The following is a 24,122-nucleotide window of genomic DNA, read 5'->3' as shown; positions in this document are numbered from 1 at the left end:
GTTTCAAGGTACTCCTCCACGATGACAGATTGGTGGGGCCGTGCGTTATCATCCATCATGAGGAAGGTGGGACCCACTGCGCCCCTGAAAAGGTGGCCATGCTGGTGCAAATGAAAAACGACCTCCATACAGGTTCCTTGCAAGGACATTAAGGAGTTGGTATCTGGTACCTGGTTCACGCCAGAGGGTCACTGTTCATGCTATACCTGGACTTGTCCATGACCATAACCTGGGACCACTGTTCCACTGACCAGGTATTTTCTTGACGCTAGGTTTTACGGGCTCTCCTGTGACCAAGGGCCAGTGGAATGCACCTTGCAGGTCTCCGGGCGAATAAACCGTGTCTGTTCAGTCGTCTGTAGGCTGTGTGTCTGGAGACAACTGTTCCAGTGGCTGTGGTAAAGTCCCGAGCAAGGCTAACTGCAGTACTCCGTGGCTGTCTGCAGGCACTGATGGTTAGATATCGGTCTTCTTGTAGTGTTGTACACTGTGGACGTCCCTTACTGTAGCGCCTGGACACGTTTCCTGTCTGCTGGAATCGTTGCCATACTCTTGAGATCACATTTTGTGGCACACGGCCCGTGCTAATACCTGCTGTGTTTGACCAGCCTTCAGTCGCGCTACTATTCTATCCCTCATAACGTCATCAGTATATGTTCTTTGAGCCATTTTCAACACAGTCACCATTAGCACGTCTGAAAACTTCTGCACACTTACTCGCTGCACAGTACTCTGACATGCATCAACACACCTCTGCGTATGTGGACTGTGGCCAGCACCACCGTGCGACGACCGCAGGTCAAATGCACCGCATGGTCATACCCCGAGGTGATTTAAACCGGCAAACCGCCCACCAGAGCGTTGTTTCACCATGTATGAGCATTATCCTTAATTTATGAGCAAGAGTTTGTATTTGAACAAGATGGGAAAAAAATCAGGACATTTGACTGCTTCCAAGCAATGTCAAGATTGCTACATTGTGATTGAACGTTTCATTGTGTGGGTCTATAAAGTACTTTCAATGTGCAAATATCGAATGTTACACCCTTTAAATAATTTTCGGTAAATACAATTTTGAACACTTTGCAAGAAATTTAAAGCATTCAGATACTTTCGAGCCCAGTCAAGATGGCTTTAGTGAGATTGGCTCTTTCATTCTGATGATCTGCGGATTACTATGCTCTGACCAGAGTAGGAGAAGAGGAGGGGGTGGGTAGGTGTTGCAAAGTACAACTGGCCTAGTTCCGCCATCTTGGATCTTTTTAATTTCTCACAATCTTGCATTTTTAAATTTCCTACTAATGGTATACTGAATTTTTAAATTTCCTGCCATCTACTATCCTCATGGCCTTAATGCAGATAGAGGCACTGATGATGTCATTGCCCTTGGCATGTAGGTGAGCCACTGTCCCTAATGGACAAAGATCATAGTGACGTGGAGTCAGCGTTGATGCACCACTAACAGCTTCATTGGAATTCATCTTACGGTGATTTACGGCACTTCATGAACAATACCGAGAACTGACGAAAAGTTTCCAGTGACATGCCATTCCACAAAAACTAAAGGTTTGCCATTTTGAGACTTGATGTGGTGTATCGAAGAAATGTTTACCGGGTCGAAATCAACATGAGAGATTGCATTACAATAAGTTAAAATCGTGTCAGAAAGCTACATTTGGGTTTATCAATGAAATTTTCACCTACACTACATCGGTGAGATCAGCATCAGTTTGATCAGAAATTGGAACTTTGTTCTACGATCCTTTACAGATGATATACGATTTTCTTGTCTAGAATGTACTACTGCCCTACATTTCAAATTTTCTCTGTTGCTAGACGATCCATATTGTCGCTATTGTGTATCAAGTTCCCTGTGGTACCGGCGGATCTTTAATTCAGTTGGTGGGTGTGTGCCCCCGCTGCGCTGCGCTGCCTTGTTTGCAGTCAGCAGCTTGTCCAGACAATGCAGCTGACTGGTGCTGGAGTGACTCTACGTAAACCTCTCTTTTCGTTGACACTACTGCGACGCTATAAGACCAGTATTTCTTATCAAGACGTCCAAGTAGCTGGCGTACACAGTTAGCAATGTAGCGGTCTTCAAGCCGATGTCTTGGTTTGATGAACCTGTCCTATGTAACCCCTTTCATCTCCGAGTAACTACAGCAACGCCCACCTATCTCAGACTCCTTACGTCAGTCAAGTCTTGGCCTTTCTGCACAATTTTTACCCTCAACACATCTCTCCATCAGCAAACTTACATTTTCTTGATATTTCTGGATACGCCCTGTCAACAGATCCCATAATCTAATCAAGTTGTGCTGTAACTTTCTTTTCTTTACAAACTGATGTAATAGCACCTCATTAGTTACCTGATTTACTCATCATATCTTCGGCATTCTCCTGTAGCACCTCATTTTAAAGCTTGAATTTTCTGAACTATTTATTGTTCTCACTTCACCTCCATAGAAGGCTACACTCTAGGAAGGGACCTTGAGTAAATACATTCTATCATTTCAATTTAAATTCCACATCTACCCATTTAATTTTTTACGAACTATTTTCTCGCTCTTGGGAATGTGCTGTCCTCATTTTTTCGCGCCATTAACTTCACTTATCAGTAGTATATCTACGAGTATTTTGCTACACTTTGCATTTTAATGGCCTCTATAAGTGCAAGTGAACTAGATTCTGCATATCTCTACTACCCGTGGCATCCCAAACCACTTCCAAAGTGTCTGACGATCCCTTTATTTTGTATTGATTGATTTATTTATTTATCTGCATCATGTTCGAAAGTATTTGTCCATAAAATTGCGCAATGGGTGTAACTTGAAGTATTTTCGCATCTAAAATATGTCAGCAGAAACACAAACACACACATTATTTATGCCAAGAATTTACAGGTTAAGCAGCACTTGTGAGTGGCAATTGAGCGACTAATGCACCGTGCTTGTTCTAAGGCACAACGGATCCTCAAATTAAATATTCCCCAAATCTATGATTTTTCTCAAGAGCCACAATTTTGTTTTCATGACTGGAATATCTACAAAAATACGTCACCAAAAATGTATTTTTAATATATTTTATATATTTTCCACACACACTGACACACACACAGCCAAATCATCAAAACATGAAGTGACCCAATGCTATTAGTATGCATGAATAGCCACAAAACAATTGTGATATTAAAATAATATGCCTAACAGACCGTGGACACTTCACATTTATTCCTAAACAAGGTTATGCATCAAATTTAACCAGACCAAGCCCATTTCTGCAGAAAAAACAAATGTTGGCTAAGCAGGTGAGCACACAAACAAATACTCAGTCTGAATCACAGCCGGCTTTTTAGGCCTACACTTGGAGTAAGGCACAACTGGATCATCAAATTAATTATGTCCACATCTAATTTGTTCTATGATGCTTGTCAAGTGTCACAATGTTAATTCAAGAATTAAAATATCTTCAAAAATAAGTAAACAATACAATGTTTGTGACAAAGTTATTTCCCCCACAGTGTATACAATGCTTATATCATGCGTTACAAAGTTATCTCAACAACTAGAATACGTAAAGCGGATTGGCTTTTTGATACTGAGAATGTCTTATTAGTGGTTCACAGAGCGAAGTGGTGATACCACGTATCGTACTCACAGGTTTTCAGTAATGCTTCACATTAACAAGAAGAGTTTTGTTGTGAAAAAGATAATCGATAACGTTCTAGAGCAAAAAATACATTCAATGTTATTAACAGGCTAATACTGCTTTATATTTGCATTGGAATTAGATTACTTGATATTATGTATGAAACGAACTTTCGACAAAGTTGGAACTGTAGTACCAAGACTCTAATGCAGTCTGTTTCGACAATCAACTACTAGCCAATACCAAAAATATAAGTGAAACATCTGATCTCAAAAAACATAAAATAGTCAAAAGGTAAATGAACTGATCAACAGGTAATCAATAATTTTGTTTTAACGCTCTCCATAAATGTACTTAACGACTGACTACAGTCAGTTCACAGTTAGAGACCAGAATTCCCACGTAAGGAAGAGGCAGTAAGCACAACTGATACGTGGTCGGACATCAGTAATGTGCAGGCACAGCGGCCTTCAGAATATAAACCTTGCAACCAACCACAATACAAACATGAACGTAAACATGCGTGGTCAGTTAGTGCTTAAAACCAGTTCATCTTTACCAATGGCATACATCCGCTGATTGTTGAAGACCGTTCACAGATGATGTGGTTGTCAATAAGAAAGTACCAACACCAGAAGACGGTATCGATTTGTACAATGGCCTGCAGAAGATAGGTGAAGGATTGGTGAATGGTACCAGCCCTGGCAGTTGACCCTGAACACCCGTTGGAAGGAAAGCCACAAGTTTACAACTATACTATTGGTAGAAAATTGTTGGAAACAGTATCTACCGTGAAACATGTAGGAGTAGCTGTCCAGAGCGACCTTAAGTGATATGACCACATAAAACAAATAGTAGGATAAGCAGATTCCAGACTGAAATTCATAGGAAGGAACTTAATGAATTGCAACTCATCCACGGAGGAAGTGGCTTAGAAGGCGCTTCTGCGACCGATTCTCGATTATTGTTCATCAATCTGGGAGCCTTAGCAGGTAGGATTGATAAAAGACAGAGAGAAGATCCAATGAAGTGCGGTGCGTTCCGTCACGGGCTCCTTTAGTCGGCGCGAAAGCCGTACAGGCATTGTCAATAAACTGCAGTGGCACACACTGCAAGTGGCTTAAGAGTTGGACAACATATTACTTCCTTCCTCCCATACATATCACGAAATGAGCACGGCGATAAAATCCGAAAAATTAGAGCGAATACAGAGGCTTACCGACAATCATTCTTCCAGTGCGCCATTCAGGAGTGGAACAGGGAAGAGTCAACTGATAGTGGTACTAGAAATACTCTTGGCCACACACGGTTAGGGAGGTTGCGGAGTGCGTTGTACATGTCGATCTTGGTCAATATGAGACAGCATATGCTTACCCCAACTCGGACTCTCCTTGCGTAGTTAGGTTACACTTACCTGTCAATATGCACTTCACTTTACAGGGCCGTTCAGCTGCCCCTACCGGTGTCGTTTTATGCAACCCGCAATGTTATAACCGACCTTCAAAAACCAAGCGCGAGGTTTTCGTATTCTCTCGCTCGCAGAGTGCAAACTGTTACTACAATAGAGAAAATGAACAGCGCCTTACTGTAGGAAATTTAATGTAGTAAAATTTTGCACTGGGATACGTTTTCGCTGGAGGCCATAGTTTTCGAGTTACTCAAGAGAAACGTACAAAAGTGATCTTCAAACGCAGCCCCTCTCCCACACTCAGCCCCAGCGGTTAGGATTTCTAGTACGTTGTTCATGGCGCTTCCTCCTACCACTGTACAAATATTTGGGAGTGCACGAACTATTTCCCACATTGGACCTTCTTTTGGCCTTCGTTGACTGGCGGTATTCCGGCACGCGCTTAGTCGAGCACTTACGAGTATTAAAATTGATGTTTGTATATATTTTATCTAATAATTTTGTGAATTTTAACATCATACGAAAACAATCAAATGAGAAATTAATTGTAAGGGATAAATTTGTGTCGAATTGTCAACATGATTAGTTCTAGCGTAACGCTTGCAAAAGTAGTTTACCTTTCATTACCCTCAACGTCACGTATAAATTAATAATGTTACCAAAACAGCTGACTCTGCTGGTGGAGTCAGAGCCCAGTCAACAGAGAACAAAAAAGGTCGAATATCGGGAATAGTTCGTGTCGCCGGAAACTTTTTTTACAGTGGTACGAGGGAGTGCCACGAGAAAGACACTAGAAATGCTGACTGGTGAGGGATGAGTGTGTGTGTGGAAAGCGTTTGATGGTCACTTATGCACGTTTCTTTCTCATGTACCTCGAAAACCGTTGCCTTTAGCGAAAACGTGCCCCAGTACAAAATTTAACTAAACTAAGTTTCCTGTAAAAGGTCCTGTTCCTTTTTTTCTCCTGTAGGGCTATCAGTGCGTAGAAAGCGGGATAAAATGAAAATCTTGAGCGTGGTTTTTGAAGGCTAGATGTTAAGCTGCAGCTTGCATAAAACGGCATCGACAGGGGCAGCAGAATCGCCCTGTGTATTACACTTCTCATATGGTGCAAGCCCTAGAGACCGACAAGCTTGTGAGCACAATGCCTTTATAACCCTGCAGTCCGTTGCACACGTTACGCCTGCTCCTTCATCCACCACAGAAATCACAGGCAACTTCCCAGCTCACTGCCAAGGACTGCGAACTACCCGCTCGACTTTCATCTTCACATTATAGTAAATGAACGTATTCAAATATCTTTTACAAAAGTGGAGTTATAAAATCTTTGTCTGTGTGGTAGGGTCTTTTGTCACGTCTTTTATGAAAGAGCGTGGTGCTAACTTATATAAGAGATTCATGAAAGATTTTCGCAGTGTAGTACAGGTCTTACGAATGGTCTGACAGTGCCAACCTAGCCACACAACTGGCACCCAGTACACCAACACAAGTAAGGTGAATGGTAGCCGTTGCACTGGTTAATGCATACTGTAGGGTTTATGCCTTCAGCGGGTGAGTGCTGTACCGAATGACACGACCATCCCTTACAGCTTTAATGCAGCCAGCCGATCTCCTGCCTTCGAAGCTTCACAGAAGTTATCCTGCATGCAGTCTGTGGAGCACTTGCCCGTGAAAGACAAAGGTCATGTGTTCGAGTTCCAGTCTCGTTGGAAGTTTCATATCAGTGCACCTTCCCAGACGACTTTAATAGCTGTTTCAAGCACAATCACTATCTTGTTTCCCGACGGCTGTGGTATTTTTCAACAAGATAATACGCCATCTCACAAGGCCAGCAGTGCGATGGAGTGGTTCAAAGTACATAGTGGCGGATTCCATTCGATGTGCAGGCCCTCTGAACCCGACTGAACAAATTTGGAATATGATTGAATGTGGCGTCAGCACTTGTCGCCGACCTCCCCGGAATTTCCGGGAATTAGTTGACTTCTGGCTGATCAGTGCAGGAGATACGTTAAACAAATAAAATCCTAAGTTTATTGTACATGAACACTAAAAAAAGGTTTTGACAATATTGACGGCATACACCACATGAAATTCTGAAGGCATGAGAGATAAAATAGTGGGAGAAAAAAATTGTATACAGCTTACAGACAAACCAGACTGCAGTTATAACAGCTTAAGCTTATGAAGCCTGTTCATGGAATGAACAAATAACTATGTCAAAAAACTGACTGTTAGCAGTTTTAGGTATTCACGTTGCAGGTATAACAGTGTGTATTTCATCCCAGAAAAAGTTCAGAACAAAGATGGAATGCTAGATTGCATTTTACGTCAGAATGATAACTGTTAGGAGGTGACATAAATTACAGTGGCCATAGCGGCAGTAAAAATGAACATGTTTAGTCTGGAATCAGAAGTGGATTAAAACAAAACTCCAGACTGAACCAGAACCTGCAGTTCATTTCCTCTTAAATTTCCTGTTACGATGAAACCAGGTGCAGATGCCACTGAATGAGAACGGTAAGTTGAGTGGTGGCAGACTATCTTAATGTGCGGTACAATGCGACAAAAATGTGTCGTGGTGCACAGCAAGCATAATCGGACTCCTCGCATTAAATAATTTAGTATGCAGTTTTTAACAGACGGGATGCACATTATGCATGGTATACCACGCTGATGCGACGTAATTTTCGCATCACCAAACATTCTCTTCCTAGAGGAATTAGGCTGCTTAAACATAAAGTAAGTCTGCGAAGTTAATTTAGTCTGCATTTTCTAACAGACGGGATGCAGATTATGTATGGGATACCACGCTGATGCGACGTAATTTTCGCATCACCAACCGTTCTCTTCCTAGAGGAATTAGGTTGATGAAACATAAAGTAAGTCTGTGCAGATAATTAGTGATGGTTAAGGCACGTGTCATTTTAACCCAATATCGACATTATTTTCACAGTTAATTTAGAGGTACAAAAATTCCTATCTTGGGCTTATAGAAACACAAGAATAAGTGCGTCGATAGGAGGACACTAAAGTGCTCTCTATACAGTCAAAACTATTGTACAAGTTTCCCTGAAGTGCAATAATATTGAAGCTATAGGAGAAAGATTGAGTGGTTGCGCAACGATATTGAAAACACTAAAAATTTTCTAAATATTTTTCGCTGCTCGGAAATATTGTGTCGCCTGTGGGCAGTCTCTCGGGTGCTTCAGACTGAGTATCTACGCATTCGCAGTTCGTTTAGCTGTGGTGTTGAAACTGAGTCGAAAATAAGACGAAAGAGCGTTGTGATAGCAACACATAAATAACCTACATGAACGCGTGGTGCCTGAGTCTACAGACACGTCCGAAAGAGCAGACACCACGCGGAATCTGCAGTTGTGATACATTATTTGTAAACTGAAGGTGGAGGGGTGAGAAAGGAAACGAAAGCGAACGGTTTACTGATGTCTGGAAGAACAGACACCACACATTCATATAACCGATTCGCCTATGTGGACAATGGATCCTCCTTCTACATTGCAGGTGCACAACTATGACCGACCTCTTGCGGGGATCTCAGAGTAGCGAGCGTGCAGGAAACGGACATGGGCCCCGGATAGGTGGCGCTTGGTGGGAATAAGGGTCGGGCGTGAGGGTCGCGCAGGTGCAGTAGCACCTCGTGCTGGATGGCGCAGTGGTTACCACACCTGCCTAGTGAACAGGAGAACCTGGGTTCGAATCCCGATCTGGTACATATTTTCACTACTTGCCACTGATTCCACGTAATGTCCTGATACAGCCGAAATCAGTAACCCATCCCTTTACTCTCCTTTCTTTTCTCCCATCCCCCTCCCTCCACATTCAATTTATGTATAAATAACTGCCGGTATTCCGTAATGTTAAAGCAGATGAGTACAAAAACAGAGATGGTATGAATGAATAGAACGTTATTGTTCAGAATGATGCAACGCAAAATTATAATAAATGTATATATACTTATTTATTTGTGTGTGTACATAACCTGCCCTAATATAATCGTTTAGTGCATGTATTACTGCATGAATCGACAAGTTTTTATTACTTTGTCTCAACTACTTTAAGGTGAAACTGAACTTGTAAACGTCTCTCATTGTAGGGTTTTGTTTTTCGATCATGCGGATATGAGCATCTGCAGAAATTTATCGGGAATAGGGAAGAGTAACAGGTGCTAGACACAAACATTCTCATTTTCAATGTAAATGAGTCGGTCACTTCTGAAATGTATCAAGCCACAACAACTAAATTTTATAGGTGACACAATAAACATTATATCCCTAAAAACTGATGATTATACATTTAATATTTGTTACAAGTACACCACTTCAGTACTTGAGACAACCAACGATTATACACCAAGTGCTATAAGCATAGTACTGTCCCATTGCGGTCAGCCAGATAGTGCTATATTTCGCAAAGCGAGAGGCTTAGCGGAATCGTGGGGAATCACTTCTAGAGTTGTATAAGAATTTTGTAATGAATGAAAGCATGGTACTCCAGATTCTAAGGGGGGAGGGGCACAAGTCCCTGTGTAGGGCGATGACTATGTATGTTGACAGTTATTTCGAGTAATCAGAATGAAATTTTCCCTCTGGAGCGGAGTGTGCGCTGATATGAAACTTCGTGTCAGATTAAAACTGTGTGCCGGACCGAGACTCGAACTCGGGATCTTTGTCTTTCGCAGGCAAGTGCTCTACCTACTGAGCCACCCAAGCACGACTCACGCCCCGTCCTCACAGCTTCAATTCCTCCAGTACCTCGTATCCTACCTTCCAAACTTCGCAGAATCTCTCCTGCATACCTTGCAGAACTAGCACTCCTGGAAGAAAGGATATTGCGGAGACATGGCCTAGCCACAGCCTAGGGGATGTCTCCAGAATGAAATTTTCGCTCTGCAGCGGAGTGTGCGCTGATATGAAACATTAATGTGTATATTAGGTTTTTTTCGATTTAATAAATTTTTCCAAATTTTTCAGACTATATTGACCAATATTAATTTCTGTCGGTCTTTTGTTAGTGTATAATTTATAATTTTTTATGTTATATTTACAGTTAAAAAGTTGTATAAAAACCAGCAGATGTAACGTTTTTATAAATTTATCTTATTGGAACAATTAATCTTTCTTAAGAACAAATGAATTATCATTGAATTGAAATAGACACACCATTTGATATTAATAAAAATAATGTCAATAAATGACTAAAATTGAACCAAAAATAAATATTCCACAAAATAAATAAAAAATAAACACAGTAAACATTATCAAATTCTAACTGATGATCAATAATTGGGTAAAGTGTTCGTGAAAAAACAATGTTAATGATTGATAATTATATTCTAGCTCCAGGATGATTAAATTAGAATAGAATCAATCATTCACACATTCATTCTAAAGTGCTGACCAAAGGCTAATCAAAGGCTGCGTTTCATTTGCAGGACACTAAGAAAATGTAACAGACCTACTAAGGAGACTGCCTACACTACGCTTGTCCATTCTCTTTCAGAATACTGCTGCATGGTGTGGCATCCATACCAGATAGGACTGATGGAGTAAATCGAAAAAGTTGAAAGGAATGCAGCACGTTTTGTATTATCGCGAATTATGGGAGAGAATGTCACAGAAATGGTGCCGGATTTGGGCTGGAAATCATTAAAACAAAAGCGTTTTCCGATGGAACGGTATCTTCTCACGTGATTCCAATCACCAACTTTCTCCTCCCGAATGCGAAAATATTTTGTTGACCTCAACCTACATAAGGAGAAACGATCACCACGATAAGGGAAATCAGAGCTAGTACACAACTATATAGGTGTTCATTCCTTCCGTGCGCTATACGAGATTGGAATAATAGAGAGTTGTAAAGGTGGTTTGTAGAACCCTCTGCCAGGCACTTAAATGTGATTTGCAGAGTATCCATGTAGATGTAGATGTAGATGAACCGAAATATGAAGAATTTATAAAAAGACATGAGAAGCAGAAGATAAAGTAAAGGAAAAAATGCTATTTTATTTAAATAACGATTAAATTATTCTGTTAGATGGATGTAAAAATAATTCATACGTAGAATTTGACGAGTTCATTCTTCAAAATTATGATATAGTAAGAGAGTATTTTGCTAGAATCAGACACATAGAGACAGATTGTTTTTATTTTTGTCAAACATCCTCAAAAATACCAAAGCAATTCGTTAGAGATAAAAAAAAACCTTAATTTTTAATATTTTCAGATTAAATTACTCAAATTTGAATCATACTTATTCTGAGTTTGTCAGGGTTATTTAAAGTTTGATGCTTTTAAAGAAACATGTAGTAAATGTTTTGAAAAAGACGATTTCGGTTTTATTGTGATAGATATCACAAGTAAAAATTAATAACGATAAATACAGATAAAAGATTAACAATTTTTAAATATTGAATGTAAATGTTAATTGTAAATGTTGAAAATAAATGTTGAATATAAATGTTGAATTTTAAAAACGAAATTATTTGTTTTTAAACTTAATAACTGTTTTAAAAATGTGATCATCCAGAACGAATAAGTCAGTTTGGTTGTTACACCCAAATATTGTTAGAAAAGCTAGATGAAGTTGAAGAGGAAAAGATCAATTAAAAAAAGAGTTTAAAATGTGGAAAAAAAGGACAAGAACATATTGTAAAAATTTAAAAAAGAAGGTTAAGCAGTTGTCGATTTAATTGAACAAGTGAATGAGATAATTAAAGGATTTGTTGAGAATGTTTTGAAAGCTATTAAAGAAAATAGAGAAGTTGAAAACAAATTATTCCTTATAAGCATCATCCACACAATTCCGAAGACGGCAAGAGCTGACAAGTGCGAGAATTATCGCACAATCAGCTTAACAGCTCATGCATTGAAGCTGCTTACAAGAATAATATACAGAAGAATGCGCTATGTGACGATCAGTTTGGCTTTAGGAAAAGTAAAGGCAGGAGAGAGGCAATTCTGACGTTACAGCTAATAATGGAAGCAAGACTAAAGAAAAATCAAGACACGTCCATAGGGTTTGTCGACCTTGAAAAAGCGTTCTACAATATAAATTGGTGCAAGCTGTTCAAGATTCTGAAAAAAGTAGGGGTAAGCTATAGGCAGAGACGGGTCATATACAATATGTACAACAACCAAGAGGGAATAATAAGAGTGGACGATCAAGAACGAAGTGCTCGTATTGAGAAGGGAGTAAGACAAGGTTGTATCCTTTCGCCCCTACTCTTCAATCTGTACATCGAGGAAGCAATGATGGAAATAAAAGAAAGGTTCAGGAGTGGAATTAAAATACCAGGTGAAAGGATATCAATGATACGATTCGCTGATGACATTGCTATCCTGAGTGAAAGTGAAGAAGAATTAAATGATCTGCAGAACGGAATGAACAGTCTAATGAGTACACAGTATGGTTTGAGAGTAAATTGGAGAAAGACGATGGTAATGAGAAGTAGTAGAAATGAGAACAGCGAGAAACTTAACATCAGGATTGATGGTCACGAAGTCAATGAAGTTAAGAAATTCTGCTACCTAGGCAGTAAAATAACCAATGACAGACGGAGCAAAGAGGACATCAAAAGCAGACTCGCTATGGCAAAAAAGGCATTTCTGGCCAAGAGAAGTCTACTAATATCAAATACCAGCCTTAATTTGAGGAAGAAATTGCTAAGGATGTACGTCTGGAGTATAGCATTGTATGGTAGTGAAACATGGACTGTGGGAAAACCGGAACAGAAGAGAATCGAAGCATTTGAGATGTGGTGCTATAGACGAATGTTGAAAATTAGGTGGACTGATAAGGTAAGGAATGAGGAGGTTCTACGCAGAATCGGAGAGGAAAGGAATATGTGGAAATCACTGATAAGGAGAAGGGACAGGATGATAGGACATCTGGTAAGACATGAGGGAATGACTTCCATGGTACTAGAGGGAGCTGTAGACGGCAAAAACTGTAGAGGGAGACAGAGATTGGAATACGTCAAGCAAATAATTGAAGACGTAGGTTGCAAGTGCTACTCTGAGATGAAGAGGTTAGCACAGGAAAGGAATTCATGGCGGGCCGCATCAAACCAGTCAGTAGACTGATGACCAAAAAAAAAGCAACATTATTTTGAAGAATTTAATTCCAACAATTAAAAAATATGGAAATGATAAAAGAGATTATGTACTAAGTGAATGAGTAATACAAGATTAATTGAATAAATATGAAGAGGAACTTAAAGACAGAAAAGTTAAAAAATGAAAATGAATCATCGAAAATTGAAAATGAATAGAAGTGAAAGAATACTGGATTATATTAATGACATGAAGATAAGGTTTTTGGATAAGAGCTGTTGCTTGATTTAAATTTGTTGCTAAATATCCAGTTGAATTTAATGGAAATAAATCAAAGATTGGTGAAAAAGACTATGATGACACAGATGAATTAATGAATCTGTTAACTAAAAAACAAATAACTATGAAAGGTATGAGTGCACTATTTACTGCTTCTGTTTTATCAAGGTATGCAATCATTCAGGAACATTATATTGTGAGAATAATCCAAATTAAATAAAATCAAATAAGGGTAATAAATAACTGACTGGTATAGGAAATTGTCTATCTTCACCTTTCCAAAAGATGGATTCAAGTGTTGATGAAAAATGGGTGAAGGATTAATTTAAAAATATACAGAAAAACGAAATAGAATATTTTTAGATGAATAATGATTCTCAATTAATGATAAACTAGTTGTAATTCATGGAGAAGAATTAGTTGGAAATAAAAATAATCATAATGAAAAATTTGAATAATAAAAATTTCAATAAATAAATTTAGCTATTGTATTATTAATAATCCAGAAGGAAATCCATTTTTTGTATAGTTTTTGAATAAGGAAAAATTTCGGAAAAATGAAAAGTATTGAAAAGATTTAGTTAATATTTCAATTAATAAACTAATTTGAATGATATATTCCACATTATAATTATTGTTGCCCTGGGACAGAACTAGAAGAAAGAATAGCTAAAGTAAATCAAGGAATTAATCCATTAGATGAAGCATGTACAAAACATGATATTGGTTATAGAGAGATTAAAGATTTAGAAAGAAAACATGAAAGAAATAAAGAACTTCAATTAATCGCAAAAGGAAGTATACATTCTAAAGATTCTTCATTTGGCGCAAATTTAGCAGGAACTGCAGTACGAGAAATAATGTATCGAAAACGAAAATTAGGGATGGGAGTAAATGTTGATGATAAAGAATGAGGTCTGCCCCATATGAGCAGGGGAGTGGGGGAAGGCAAAAACTGCTGAGTTAGACCAATAGATGAGTACAATAAGCCAGCTCAAATGGACACATGCTGCAGGAGTTATTTGGAGATGAAAAGGCTTGCACAGGGTAGAGTAGCATGGGGAGATGAACCCTACCAGTCACCCTGTGTAACAAAGACTCGTTTTCATTTTCGTACTCTATTACGTGCTATGAGGAGTGGAGGAAAAGGGAAGTTTAAGTCAGAGCACACGAAGTTCCTGGTAACAAAGGATATTTTTATTTTCACACTTCAACAAATTTTTTGTTCATATTTAAAAATTAGGTTGTCATTAATTACACCTACACATTTACCTAGTTTATAATGAAGTTACATGCTGACAGAACTATATGTGAGGGGAGAAAGAAACAGGAGACAGATATGGGTTCACCGCTCAAAAACTTCACGAGATGTAGCTTTTACCCAATAGAAAGTGCCCATAAAGTATGTGTACATTCGCCTATGTTTGCATGAAGTTCATTACGCTGCATGTGCCACTGAAATTCCGTCTTCCACAGGAAGCTATGCGGCAGATACAAAGGATTCCAAGCAACGTCAAGAAGATGGTGGTACGACTGGAGGGCTATGACCACTTCCACATCCTCTTTGACAAGAATGTACACCGACTCGTCCACGAGAAGATGTTGAGCTTCATGTCAGAGCTTTGAGAACAGAAGCTTGAAAGGAGGATACACAAACGTTACAATATTAGAAGCAGATTATTGCTGGTGTAGTGTATAGAGTAACAACATTAATAGTTGAAGAATATTGAAGCCAGTCAAGAGACTTTAGATCTTAAAACATGATGAACTGCATGTGGTCCATTTTGCATGTTTTGTGTGGTTCATAAACTGTACAGCACAGACATGTGTACAGCAAACAATGAAGTATATAGAGAATTGTAAACAAGGGATCTTGCTAACTAAAATTTAAATTTGTGTAATTTGCACTAATAACAAATTCCTTACAATAAAGGTATTTACTCACATGTTAAACATCCATTACCCTTCACACTCTTCTGTCATACTAACCGAACTTGTTTTATTGTTCTAAAGGTATTAACGCTGTAGTGTGTATTCACCACATTAACATTACTGCCACTTCCCTTATATACGTATATTGCTCTTCTTCTTAGTTTTTGTTCTGGTGTATGGGTAATCTGTTACCTAGGTACAACTTTAAATGCTTTATCTCCCAGAAATAGAATTACTTTGTACAGCATTACTGCATTCGCTTTACGGGATTCCTTATTTATTTTACCCTCATTTATTTATTCTTTTCCGCTTAATTTCCCAGTACAACTTCTGTATATGAGCACTGCCACTATTTCTCCGTCTACCAATGAGGTGGCATATTCAGATGGAACGATGGCCACATTTTCATATGCACCGTTGCCGTCTATCAAGTCACACCCATTGAGAAATGTCAAGGGCGTTTTTATCCATACCGCATAAACTACAACCCAGTACTTCTGTTCCAGAGGGCCTTATTCCATAAAGTGCCATACTTCTTTAGGACACTGGGATACTGGTATGGAATGTAGTACCACTAGCCGAAAAGCAGGTAATCATAGAAGTTGTTACGTAGTGTTTCACATATCCGATGTCTTCCTAACAGCACAAGAATTCCAGGGCGCTTTAGTGTGTAGAAGGTGCTTGCGGTGACACTGTGGTAAGAGAATGCTTGATTGCGATCCAATGTACGGACGTTGATGAGGTCATGAGAGACAAATCTCGGTCTCGATATGGATATGGATGGTGATCGGAGCAGTATGTGTTCTTTTCGGTTGGGGACATCCTGCCTATCGCCTTTAGAAAGAGCTGGGATTTCATGCATATTGGTTACACTAAGCTCCTAAACTCACACTGGTTATAACACTGATGTAGATACTGGTCGATCGAAATGATCTGTGACAAAAGAAGCCTATTCACCAGCTAAAAACGAAAATGCAACTCTTTTTCCGAGGTTCACTGTCTTCGAATTATGGGGTGTGAGAGATTTCGGTTCGTATGTGTTACCTTTATGGTCACAAGTGAACCTATGGAGCACCTGCTGCTTTTTTGGTCTCCGTACTTGAGTGAAGTCACCATCATTCCGTGACAGTAATGTGAAAGTAAATTTTGAATTAAAACATAGTATCATAACTTACCGAGTTTGCCACAACTTTGGACCTTACTGTTGTTCTGGCTGTACCGTAAACAGTTTAAACTCTAAGGCGATAGAAAAGAAAACTACATTTCTACTTATGGATTGCTCTCCATACTCATTATCTTAAGGATCGAAAACTTAAGGATTCGCCACAAAGAGAGACAGTAACACTTTCCCACGACTGGTGCCACTGAGCCGCGTGGGATTAGCCGAGCGGTCTGAAGGTGCTGCAGTCACACTACAAGAATCTACAATAATAATAATAATATGACAGCAAGCTATCACTGACGTACAGGGGAGAAGCCTCCTGCAGATCTACTGGAAATGGAGAGGATATTTTCACTGTTGGCCTAGCACTAGAGAGTTTGTGTGTGTGTGTGTGTGTGTGTGTGTGTGTGTGTGTGTGTGTGTGTGTAGGTGTGAAATCTTATGGGACTTAACTGCTAAGGTCATCAGTCCCTAAGCTTACACACTACTTAAACTAAATAATCCTAAGGACAAGCACACACACACATGCCTGAGGGAGGACTCGAACCTCCGCTGGGACCAGCCGCACAGTCCATGACTGCCGCAACTTAGACCGCTCGACTAATCCCACATGGCTAGAGAGTTTCTACAGCCAGTCTGGCCGATAACCCTATATGGGAAGGATGGCTAATAATGATAGGACAGCAGGCTATCACTGAAGTATGGGGGAATAACCTACAAGTGAATAGCTGCTATTGGGACGAATGTGAGGATGGCTGATGGTAATATTAGAACAGCGACCCACTGTCCCACTGTGAATGTTTCTTTATTGTTCTTCCATTCCCCTGCCCCATATGAACAGGGGAGTGGCACAGTCTGTCACTCTTCATACAAGAGATACTGTGTGAATTAAAAAAGAAGACACAAAAATTATATTAAGACGATATAAGAAAGGGGGGTGGGGGGTTAAAATAAGCTGGAATGGAGTTATCCACTGTGGGACACGGTTAAATCAATTCACATGAACATAAAAACAGATTTGACCATGTGCATAGCACTTTGAAAACAGATTGGAATCAAAAGCACAAGTTCAAAGCAGGCCGCAGTATAAAAATCCACATCAAAACAACACTTCAAAAACACTACGCTAAGTATAGCACACATGAAAAATAGGAGGGACCTATGACGAGCGAAGAAAAGGGAGAGGAGGGGACAGGGGGAGGGGCTGAAGAGGTTGGGATAAGAAAACGGGAAATCACACTAAGGGGCAGGAGACGGCATGGTGGGACGGAGAAGGCAAGCCAGGGGGGAGTGCAAAGAGTCGAAAGGGTTTCACTAGAAATGTAGGGGAATGTAGAAGGGAGAAAAAACGTTTAGGTGAAGCGAAAGGAGGGGAGAGGGAGCCTTGGGGAGGTGGGGTCAGACTTGGTAGAATGGGTGGGAGGGACAGGAGCTGGAGGTTGTGTTGGTAATGTAGGTGTTTGGAGATGAAGCAAGGGTGGGACACATCGGTAAAGGCGAGGCAGCAGATGGGGGTAGAGAGGATAGGAGACACCAGGGGGTGAGGGGGATCAAGACTGCCGATGATGTGCAGGTTTTGGACGTGTTTGAGGGAAAGGAGAAGATGTGGGGAGTGGGTGAGGTCTTATAGGATCCTTGTGGGGGATGACAGGCGGATATGGAAGGCCAGGTGACATTCGAGGATATAATCAGGGTGGAGCGGAAATCCAGGTGCCACGGATTTGTTGGTGAGAAGGATGGTGGAAGGGTGCAGCCTCCACATCCAGCCAGAAGGTTGTGAGATTTGTGTTGGGTCATAAGGATTTGGGAAGTTTAGGTGAGGTGACAGTTGAGGATGAGACCAAAGTATTTCAGGGTTGGAGTGAGCTGGATAGGTCGACCATAAATGGTAACGTAAAAACCTTGGAGCCAGAAAGGGGTGGCGATGGTATATTCTAGATCATTGCCCGGGTCTTGGAAAGGTTGGTGCAAAGTAGTGATCTGGATGAGGTGGGTTTGAAGATTGCGTTAGGACAGTTCAAGGGTAGGATAGAGGGCTAGAAAGGCGATGTCATTAGCAAATTTGAGGAAGTGAGCAGGTGGGGGAGGTTTTGGCATATCTGCAGTATGCAGGAGATAGGGGAGAGAGTAAAAGATGGAGCTTTTGGGCACACCTGCAGTGGGGTGAAATGTACAGTTGGTATTGTGGATAAAGACCTAGGAAGGAAAATGGGGGAGGAAGGAAGCAACGAGATCCCTGATCATAGCAGTGAGGGTTGGAGGATGACCAGAGGGTTGGAGGTTACAGGAGAGGAGGAGGTAAGGAAGGCATGGGTGCCAAAGGTGACATGGAGAATTTTTCAGAATAGGTCAGAGTAGAATAATGGAGAAGGGGATTTCATCAGGATGGAATTTCCGTGGGGTATATGCTGAGCAATGGGGGAGAGGGGACATAGTTGTGTATTTCTAGTGAGAGAGTGCGGACAACGAGAAATCTGGGATTGGAAAGGACGAATATGTGCACGGCAAGGGCTGAGAATGCGGTAGGAGGGGATCAGAAGGAAGAGGGTTTGCTGGTGGTGTCTTGGTGGAGTCTGTGGAGGCGAAGTTGGCACTTGACAGCTTTGCAAGTCTTTTAGCATGGGTGGCCTGGAAAGAGGAATGAGGGACTAGTTGAAACTGGAGATCATAAGGCCTTCGTGTGAGGCAGAGGCCCTTGGAAGTGAATTTGAGTGCTTTGTGGTGACGACTGTAATGCATTGGGCGATGATATAGGCAAGGGAAGCAGGGGAGGCATAGCTGGGTGTGTGGGCAGTGGGGGAATGCCATTCCGAAGGGTGGTAGCAGCGGGAGAGGGAGCAGCAGCATGAGTGGAAGCAGGAGTGGAAGAAGGGGCAAGAGTCAGGGCAGGAGCAGGAGCAGTCTGTAGGTGAGAATATAGTGCAGGGAGGAGATGAAAGGGGAGGAGATTGTGAGGGGGGGACATGGAGCATATGGTGCGCATGGAGGAAGTACTCCAGGATGTAATGGTAGAGCCAGAGGAAGGGAAGGTGTAAACGGTTGTAGTTGTGGGGTTGTCCATGGTGGACTGTCCAGAAGAATACAGCAGACAGGTGATGCTAAAGTAGGGAGAGAAAACGAAGATGGGGCTAACCGGGAGTCGTAACCAGAAGGACAGGATTGGATGGCGATGCCAACAGTGACAGCTACAGAGACGGCGATGGCGAAGACAACGGCACCTGCGACAGCGGTTGTGATAATGGCGGCTACAGCCAGGAGGGACAAAACTGACAACAACAGCCGCAGTGACAGATGCCGGGGGTAGGCAGCGAGAGGCGTCAGGAGTAGGCAGCGAAGGGTGACAGACACACGCAGCAGACACTCATGGGCAGCAGCAGCAGGAAGCAATGGGCAGTGGCAATGAGTGGCGACAGGCACAACCAATGGACAGTAATGGACACCATCAATGGGCACCAGGTGGCAGCAGCAGTGCGTAGCGATGGGCAGCAGCAGTGGGAAGCGATGGGCACCAGCAATGGGTGACAATGGGCAGCAGCAATATGTGGCACTGAACAGCAACAGCAGGTAGAGACAAGCACCAGCAGTGGGCAGAAATGGGCAGGAACAGTGGGCGGCAACAGTCAGCAGTAGTGGGTGGCACTGGGCACTGGGTGATAGGCACAAGCAGCAAGGGGAGAATGGAAACAGTAGCATCTACATCTACATCCATACTCCGCAAGCCACCTGACAGTGTGTGGTGGAGAGTACCCTGAGTACCTCTATCGGTTCTCCCTTCTATTCCAGTCTCGTATTGTACGTGGAAAGAAGGATTGTCGGTATGCTTCTGTGTGGGCTCTAATCTCTCTGATTTTGTCCTCATGGTCTCTTCGCGAGATATACGTAGGAGGGAGCAATATACTGCTTGACTCTTCGGTGAAGGTATGTTCTCGAAACTTCAACAAAAGCCCGTACCGAGGTACTGAGCGTCTCTCCTGCACAGTCTTCCACTGGAGTTTATCTATCATCCCCGTAACGCTTTCGCGAATACTAAATGATCCTGTAACGAATGGCGCTGCTCTCCGTTGGATCTTTTCTATCTCTTCTATCAATCCTATCTGGTGCGGATCCCACACTGCTGAGCAGTATTCAAGCAGTGGGCGAACAAGCGTACTGTAACCTACTTCCTTTGTTGTCGGATTGCATTTCCAATGAATCTCAGTCTGGCATCTGCTTTACCGACGATCAACTTTATATGATCATTCCATTTTAAATCACTCCTAATGCGTACTCCCAGATAATTTATGGAATTAACTGCTTCCAGTTGCTGACCTGCTATTTTGTAGCTAAATGATAAGGGACCTATCTTTCTATGTACTCGCATCACATTACACTTGTCTACATTGAGATTCAATTGCCATTCCGTGCACCATGCGTCAATTCCCTGCAGATCCTCCTGCATTTCAGTACAATTTTCCATTGTTGCAACCTCTCGATACACCAAAGCATCATCTGCAAAAATCCTCAGTGAACTTCCGATGTCATCCACTAGGTCATTTATGTGTATTGTGAATAGCAACGGTCCTATGACACTCCCCTGCGGCACACCTGAAATCACTCTTACTTTGGATGACTTCTCTCCATTGAGAAGGACATGCTGCGTTCTGTTATCTAGGAACTCTTCAATCCAATCACACAATTGATCTGATAGTCCGTATGCTCTTACTTTGTTCATTAAACGACTGTGGGGAACTGTGTCAAACGCCTTGCGGCAGTCAAGAAACACGGCATCTACCTGTGAACCCGTGTCTAAGGCCCTCTGAGTCTCGTGGACGAATAGCGCGAGCTGGGTTTCACACGACCTTCTTTTTCGAAACCCATGCCGATTCCTACAGTGTAGATTTCTAGTCTCCAGAAAAGACATTATACTCGAACATAATACTTGTTCCAAAATTCTACAACTGATCGACGTTAGAGATATAGGTCTATAGTTCTGCACATCTGTTCGACGTCCCTTCTTGAAAACGAGGATGACCTGTGCCCGTTTCCAATCCTTTGGAACGCTTCGCTCTTCTAGAGACCTACGGTACACCGCTGCAAGAAGGGGGGCAAGTTCCTTCGCGTACTCTGTGTAAAATCGAACTGGTATCCCATCAGGACCAGCGGCCTTTCTTCTTTTGAGCGATTTTAATTGTTTCTCTATCCCTCTGTAGTCTATTTCGATATCTACCATTTTGTCAACTGTGCGACAATCTAGAGAAGGAAGCACAGTGCAGTCGTCCTCTGTGAAACAGCTTTGGAAGAAGACATTAAATATTTCTGCCTTTAGTCTGTCATCCTCTGTTTCAGTACCATTTTGGTCACAGAGTGTCTGAACATTTTGTTTTGATCCACCTACCGCTTTGACATAGGACCTAAATTTCTTAGGATTTTCTCCCAAGTCAGTACATAGAACTTTACTTTCGAATTCATTGAACGCCTCTCGCATAGCCCTCCTCACACTACATTTCGCTTCGCGTAATTTTTGTTTGTCTGCAAGGCTTTGGCTATGTTTATGTTTGCTGTGAAGTTCCCTTTGCTTCCGCAGCAGTTTTCTAACTCGGTTGTTGTACCACGGTGGCTCTTTCCCATCTCTTACGATCTTGCTTGGCACATACTCATCTAACGCATATTGTACGATGGTTTTGAACTTTGTCCACTGATCCTCAACACTATCTGTACTTGAGACAAAACTTTTGTGTTGAGCCGTCAGGTACTCTGTAATATGCTTTTTGTCACTTTTGCTAAACAGAAAAATCTTCCTACCTTTTTTAATATTTCTATTTACGGCTGAAATCATCGATGCAGTAACCGCTTTATGATCGCTGATTCCCTGTTCTGCATTAACTGATTCAAACAGTTCGGGTCTGTTTGTCACCAGAAGGTCTAATATGTTATCACCACGAGCCGGTTCTCTGTTTAACTGCTCAAGGTAGTTTTCAGATAAAGTACTTAAAAATATTTCACTGGATTCTTTGTCCCTGCCACCCGTTATGAACGTTTGAGTCTCCCAGTCTATATCCGGCAAATTAAAATCTCCACCCAGAACTATAACATGGTGGGGAAATCTACTCGAAATATTTTCCAAATTATTCTTCAGGTGCTGAGCCACAACAGCTGCTGAGCCCAGGGGCCTATAGAGACATCCAATTACCATGTCTGAGCCTGCTTTAACCGTGACCTTCACCCAAATCATTTCACAATTCGAATCTCCGTCAATTTCCTTCGATACTATTGCACTTCTTATCGCTACAAACACACCTCCCCCTTCAGTGTCCAGCCTGTCTCTGCGGTATACATTCCAATCTGAGTTTAGGATTTCATTACTGTTTACATGTGGATTCAGCCAATTTTCTGTCCCTAGTACTATATGCGCGTTGTGGCCGTTTATTAATGACAGCAGTTCTGGGACCTTTCTATAGACGCTCCTGCAGTTTACTATTAGCACATTAATATTGTTATTCCCTGTTGCATTTTGCCTACTCCTGCCTTGCCGCGTCTCAGGAGGCGTCTTGTCGGGCCTAGGGAGGGAATTCTCTAACCTAAAAAAACCCCATGTGCACTCCACACGTACTCCGCTACAATCGTAGCCGCTTCCGGCGTGTAGTGCACGCCTGACCTATTCAGGTGGACCCTACAGTTCTCCACCCGATAGCAGGCGGTGAAAAGAGGCAACAGCAGGTGGCGACAGGCAGCAGCAGTGGACGGCACAGGGAAGGAGTAGTGAGTGGCAACAGGCAGCGGTAGTGGGTGGCACTGGGCATCACCAGTGGGTGGTGATGGGCACAAGCAGCAAGGGGAGAGCGGCAACAGTAGCAGGCGCTCGTGAGAGGCATCAGCAAGTGGCGACTGGCAGCAGCAGTGTGCAGTGATGGCCAGCTGCAGCAGGCAGCAATGGGCAGCAGCGGTGTGTGACCACAGGCAGCAGTAGTTGGTGGCACTGGGCACCACCGATGGGTGGTGATGGGCACAAGCAGCAAGGGCAGAATGGCAACAGTAGCAGGTGGTGATGAGAGGCAGCAGCTGGTGGCAACAGGCCGCAGCAGTGGGCAGTGATGGGCAGCAGCGGAAGGCAGCAATGGGCAGCAGCAGTGTTTAGCAACAGGCAGTAGTAGTGGGTGACACTGGGCACCACCAGTGGGTGGTGATATGCACATGCTGCAAGGGGACAATGGCGACAGTACCAGGTGGTGATGAGAGGCAGCAGCAGGTGGCAACAGGCAGCAGCATTGGGCAGTGATGGGCAGCACGAGCAGGCAGCAATGACCCGCAGCGGTGGGTGGCAACAAGCAGCAGTAGTGGGTGGCACTGAGCACCACCAGTGTGTGGTGATGGGCACAACCAGCAAGAGGAGAATTGCAAGAGTAGAATGCATAGATGAGAGAAAGCAGCAAGTGGCGACAGACAGCTGCTGTGAACGGTGATGGGCAGCAGCAGCAGGCAGCAATGGGAAGCAGCGATGGGTGGCAAGAGGCATCAGTAATCGGTGGCACGGGGCACCACCAATGGGTGGTGATGGGTACAAGCTGCAAGGGGAGAATGGTAACAGTAATAGGCGGTGATGAGAGGCAGCATCAGGTGGCGACAGGCAGCAACAGTGGGCAGT

The 24,122-nt window shown here is 42.2% G+C and overlaps 2 protein-coding genes across 2 annotated transcripts in view; one reads left to right on the top strand and one right to left on the bottom strand.

Annotated features, from left to right (window-relative positions):
* The window catches only part of LOC126278388 (lipase 3-like), a 141,980-nt gene extending 126,620 nt beyond the window's left edge, over positions 1–15,360 (top strand). The window contains exon 8 of the mRNA XM_049978486.1: positions 14,884–15,360. Within this exon, the coding sequence (XP_049834443.1) occupies positions 14,884–15,033 (150 nt within the window). The 3' untranslated portion in view covers positions 15,034–15,360. The remainder of the gene's footprint in view (positions 1–14,883) is intronic.
* Positions 15,361–23,351: 7,991 nt separating this feature from the next.
* Positions 23,352–23,891, bottom strand: LOC126278235 (uncharacterized). Its single transcript, XM_049978216.1, has one exon. It carries the CDS (start codon positions 23,889–23,891, stop codon positions 23,352–23,354), a length of 540 nt encoding a protein of 179 aa, XP_049834173.1.
* Between the last annotated feature and the right edge of the window lie 231 nt (positions 23,892–24,122).

The sequence above is a fragment of the Schistocerca gregaria genome, chromosome 6 (assembly GCF_023897955.1).
Source record: "Schistocerca gregaria isolate iqSchGreg1 chromosome 6, iqSchGreg1.2, whole genome shotgun sequence".
Lineage (NCBI taxonomy): Eukaryota > Metazoa > Arthropoda > Insecta > Orthoptera > Acrididae > Schistocerca > Schistocerca gregaria.
This window is presented reverse-complemented; position numbering and strand designations above follow the sequence as displayed.